This window comes from Octopus bimaculoides, chromosome 22 (genome assembly GCF_001194135.2).
Source record: "Octopus bimaculoides isolate UCB-OBI-ISO-001 chromosome 22, ASM119413v2, whole genome shotgun sequence".
Classification (NCBI taxonomy): domain Eukaryota; kingdom Metazoa; phylum Mollusca; class Cephalopoda; order Octopoda; family Octopodidae; genus Octopus; species Octopus bimaculoides.
The window spans coordinates 19,605,454-19,611,284 of record NC_069002.1 but is presented as its reverse complement, the minus strand read 5'-3'; the positions used below and the strand labels follow the sequence as shown (position 1 = coordinate 19,611,284).

Genomic DNA, 5,831 nt, shown 5'->3' with positions numbered 1-5,831 from the left:
GAGAGAGGAGAAAGAGAGAGAGAGGAGAAAGAGAGAGAGGGAGAAAGAGAGAGGGGGTAAGGGAGAGGGACAAAGAAAGAAACAAACAAACAAACAAACAAACAAAGAAGGGAAGCAAGTTCACAACAACAAAAGACAGGTCATCTATCTTTTGTAAAAAGACGCAATAGAAGTAATTCTTTTAAAAATGAAACACTGATGTTGAATTATGTTGTGCCTTAATGCCATAAGAGACTAAAACTCGTGAATATAAAATGTAAGGAAACAGAAAAGATTGAGAAATACCAGCGACTGCGGCTCGAGATAGGAAAGGTAGGGGGCATGAGGAAAGTAATGGTGTCACTGGTTGTAATTGAAGCATTAGGAGCAGTTTCCAAAGGCTTTGAAATACATATCAAGAATATTGGACCTGCATTGTTGGGTACAGCTCGCATTCTAAGGAGAGTATTGTCTCTTTGAGTCACGGGAGAAGAAGGAACTACTTGAAACCTTTAGCGATTTGTTGTTGCCTGCTTACAAGTAAAGAATGACCAATAATTAATAACTATCGGAGAGCCTTTCGTAATAATAATAATAATAATAATAATAATAATAATAATAATAATAATAATAATAATAATAATAATAATAATAATAATGGTCGCTGGTCCAAGCTCTGGTCATGAACTGGAGAGTCAATCTGCGGAATGAGCAAGTATCTCCACCCTACCGTATCTGTAATAGAGTGGATTAAACCTTTGCCCATATCACGAATGAATGCCCCAGATTTCTCCCAAACTATTACAAGTTGTGGCGACACGACCAAGAAGCGAATGTGCTTCATTGGAAACTGTGCGAAAAGTGGGAACTAGAGAGTCGCAAGACGTAGTATGATAACATATTGTATAGAGTGGCGGAGACATGCAAAAAATCCTGTGGGATTCCTTAACCCAAACAGATCTGGCGCTAAAGGATAACAGTCCGGACATAGTGGTGATGGACAAGATACACCACATATGCTATATAGTTGATGCTGAACGAAGGCTAAAATATAAGTCAATACAACCCTCTTAAGTACGAAAATAGTGCCAATTATTGTTGGGTCCTTGGTAACAGTATTAGAAGGCATCAAGGGGAATATAAAGAAAATTGGTATAGAATGTCCAGTAGAACTGTTACAAAAGGTTTGCCTCCTTGGTATAACCCGAAAAATCAGCAAAATATTAGATAGCTGAAAAGAACGAATAGCATGGTACCGTAGGCTGCAGGTAGTAAGCCCGCTACGCATGCAATACACTTGGAGCTCCAACAAAATCTGTGATAAAGAGAAAATGATAATAATAGTAATAATCATTTCTATTAGAGGTACAAGGTCTCCACTTTGGTGGGAGGGTCTAATCGATTGCACACCCACCAGTGGCTACGAAGCACAGAAATAAAGGTAGAGAATAGAGGCTTCATCTTCGCTACTCAAAATGAAAGTATATTGACACGGAACTACCAAACTAATGTGAGGAAAATAGATTAGATCAAAAATATCGATTTTGTAACGATGAGGTTGAGACAATGGATCACCTAGTCTCTGGATGTGAGTTTTATCACCAGTGAAGTATAAATCAAGACATGACAGAATTGGCCAATGTCTACACTGCTTACTATTTCGGCATTATATAATGATAACTGTTGACAAGTCATTTTATCACCACCCGAGGGAGAAAATGTAATGATTCATCGGGACTTTCTAGTGCATACAGACAGATCCATGAAAGCTAATAAACCGGGTTTTGTTGTGAAAGAATAAAATTTGTTTATTGATCAACATGAGCATCTCTTGTGGTAATAAAATCTCGGCAAAATAATTTGACAAGCTCAGAAAATATAAAGATTTATTCATGGAATTCGAAAAAATGTGGCATCTAAAGCGGTTGCAATATCAATGATTGTAGAAGCACTTGGAATTATAAAAAAAGGAACTGGAAATTATTTGAGGTTGATCCCAAGCTTACCAACCATGAAGAAGAGAAAATAATTATTTAACTTTCAAGTCACACGTATTGAGAAGAGCAAAGTCGTTGTGAGAACGATTACAACCCATATAAATGTTTTCCTCCTTCCTTTTCTGCCTTTTTCCTGTCTTTCTTTTTCCTTGTTCATTTTTCTTTTTCATATTTTATCTTTTCTATAACTGGATTTGTAAATGAACGATCTGGTCTGTGTATCTTAATGGGCTATTGATGTATACAGTGAATTTATCGCCCAAGGTGTTGGGGAAGGCATACGGCAAGAAATGGAAACAAAATTGAAAGAAGTAAAACTAATCATAATAATAATAATAATAATAATAATAATAATAATAATAATAATAATAATGATAATAATCACTTACTATCAGATTTATGTCTCTCAACATTGTTCAAAGGATTAAAGGAGCCTTGAATATCCTACAAAGAGAGAGCAAACATATTTAAAGCAAAGACAAATAAATTATGAAAATTTAAAACGTTTCTGTTTTCCTCAAATCATTTTTGAAGAAAAGGTAGAATATTTCTATTACTATATTTATGGTGGCAAACAGCTGGCAGAATCGTTTGCAGGACAAAATGCTAAGCAGTGTTTCGTCTATCTTTGCGTCCTGAGTTCAAATTCCGCTGATGCCGACATTGCCTTTCGTCTTCTCGATGTCGAGCAAAAGAGGTACCATCTGCACATAGGGTCTGATGTATTTGACCAGCCAACTTTATTCCCAAATATCAGGCCTTGTGTCTATAGTAGAAAGGATTACTGATAATATAATAATAATCATGTAGCTAGAAGATGATAGGGTTCGCTCCCCTGCATGCAATATATATCGGGTTCAGATTGTATAGGTACCCAGCTAGAGATGGCATCCCCAAGGGGTTTCAAAATGATTGTAACGTCGACTCTTACGGAATAACCATGTTGAAATGAATTGGAGACAATAATTGCTTCTCAGTATAGTTACGACTTTCATCAATTATAGATAATAATAATCTAACAGAGAATAGTATACACAGGAAATTATGGAACTTCCGCCCAAAGACTTAGCACTTGCTTGCGAAACATAACTCAACGTATTGCATTTGAAGAAATTATAATTGTGGACATCTAGCCATAGAATGAATTTTCTAAAGTGTGTGTGTTTGTATGTGCACATGTATGAAATGTGAAATGCTTAAATTCAATGTAAATGTATATGTGCATGTATGCGTATATAAATATGAATTTGCTCCAGCAGAAAAAGGGAAAGCTGTTACTTTATGTTACATGAAGTCATCTTAAGGACAACGTGTGGACTTGATAATAATGGAAAGAAAACCATTTGGTATTAATATATTTTTGTCGTTTTATTTTTTTGCAAAGTAATTACAATTGTGCTTAATCTCAACTTATCAAAGAGGAGAATAAATTTTTCGAGGCTGCTTTTTACATCGAAACACAGATATATTTTTCTGTTCCTTTTTGTAACATTTTTTTGTTTTTGAAAAATTAGATTATACAAACCAATTGCTTAGCAATATAAAACTTTTTTCCTATACAAATAACAGGTTTACCAGGAAGATGTGTTTCTTTTTAAAAAAGTTGTCGCTGTAGAAGGCAATAACTTAATTGTGGTTTTAGAACTTGTAAACATTACATTTCCTACCTCATGTTCAAACATTCAAAATATGTTTCCTAAATTTAGAATACATTATGCATTTGAAATTTAATTTTCAAAACAATCAATATTTTGCACGAGATTTAATGAAATAATTAACTTTCAACTTAATAAAACACAAGTGATTACTTACTAAAATGTAATATTATCGTTCAGTTTTTAAGTGAATTTAAAATGTTAACAGTTTTACAATGGCTGCTTTCGGGAGGACCATTAACGGGTTACATGAATATGAAGCTACTATACTCATACATGTACATATATATACATGTATGTAAATACATACACAAACACACACACACACACACACAAGCACGCACACACACATAAGCACAAATATATGCATATAGACATGCGTGCATACATAATATAACCGTGGGGTACAAAGTTTGCTTCATAGCCACAAGGTTCTGTGTTCCATCTCACTGCGTAGCACCTTGAACAAGGAAGAAATTTGTTATGTATAGCAAAGGGTATTGAAATACCCTATTGAACCTGAGTTTAGTTTATATTTTACCTGTAGAGTTGTAAACTTGCTAGCCACCTTATTATTAATAATGGTAATATTACTTATTTAATTTAAATATACGTATATATATATATATATATATATATATATATATATATATATATATATATATATATATATATATATATATATATATCAAGCATAAATTGAAAATAGAACACAAAGGATATCGCGGTACACGTGTTTCAAGCTTTATAAACAATCTGTTATTGCATCACCATAGTTATATTATTGATATAAAAGATGGTTTAAAGCACTCTTTAGCCGCCAACAGTTTTTTAGTCCAAAGATTACATCACAAAATTGATAATACATTTAGTATTATCAATTATAATAGGTTTATAATACTCTATGCTGAATCGTGATACAATATGGGCAGATTTTTGAAATCCAACGAACTTCTATACAAATATACCTTTTTAAAGAGATGTGATAAACCTATTATAATGGATAATACTAAGTGTACTTGTTCTTTTGGGATGTAATCTTTGGACTAACAATGTTCGCTGCTGAGGAGAGCTTTAAACTATCTTTTATATCAATAATATACCTATAGTGATGTAATAACAGATTTTTTATAACGCTTGAAGCACGTGTACCGTCATATCCTTTGTGTTCTGTTTTCAATTTATGTTTGATATATTCTTTCATCTCTGCCATAATCTGACATATACAGGTGCTTACACTTATCAAGTTTACCTCTAAACTTACAGTACCTATGTAACTATATATGTGTAGATAGATAGATAGATAGATAGATAGATAGGTAGATAGATAGATAGATAGATACATATAGATATATATATATACACATATATGTATGTACGTATGTATGTATGTATGTATGTATGCATGCATGTATGTATGTGTCTCTTCGTGTCTGTGTTTGTACCCCACTATCACCTGACAACCTCAGTTGGTGTGTTTATGTTTCTGTATATTAGCAGTTGGGTATTAGAAATCAATGGATGAAGCATGGATGAAGTCTAATGAAAGAAACAAGTAAAAGATATATATATAGCCGAGTCAAGACTTTTTCGGATTTTATCTGATGTCTTTGGCCCCTATAATTCGTATTATATTGTCAATTTGTTACAATTTGTTGAGCAATCTTTACATGATTGATTATCCTTTATTTTCATATATGAATTATAAGCTTTAATTATTTGTTAACTAACTTACAGCTTTGATAAATGAGTGGTGAAAAAATTGCACTTAGCAATTTTTCTCTACTTGTAAAAAATAAAAAAATAAAAACTCAGCGCTAGAGCAGTGACAAAAGAAATTGATGATGTGAAGGTCTCAAGAACTGTCAACAAGCGTGTGCCAGAAAACTGGTTCAGATATTTCTAGGAAGTTGACACAAAGCTTTAAGACAAACCAATGTCAGAGAAACCTGATATTGTGAAAGATGGTGCAAACATTCGTACATTATCAGCAGTATTGATCCTTTACAAAGCACGTCCATCAACACCTTCAAAAAGCTCGGCTTTGTGAACAGACGCTGACAAGAAGCTCCTCGTATAAACCTTTGCAAACAACCGCTCACAATTCTCAGAGATACCAGTTTTTGGCATCGTGAGAATGAAAGATGGATCTATTTTCGTAATCCTAATAAGAGAAACAGGTGGTTTCGTTCCGGACAGG

General features: G+C 33.4%; 1 protein-coding gene across 1 annotated transcript in view; it reads right to left on the bottom strand.

The window, feature by feature from the left end:
- Window positions 1–5,831, bottom strand: part of LOC106883867 (endoplasmic reticulum-Golgi intermediate compartment protein 1) — a 174,369-nt gene that overhangs the window by 22,388 nt on the left and 146,150 nt on the right. The window contains exon 6 of the mRNA XM_014935003.2: window positions 2,366–2,420. Coding sequence (XP_014790489.1) covers window positions 2,366–2,420 — 55 coding nt within the window. The remainder of the gene's footprint in view (window positions 1–2,365; window positions 2,421–5,831) is intronic.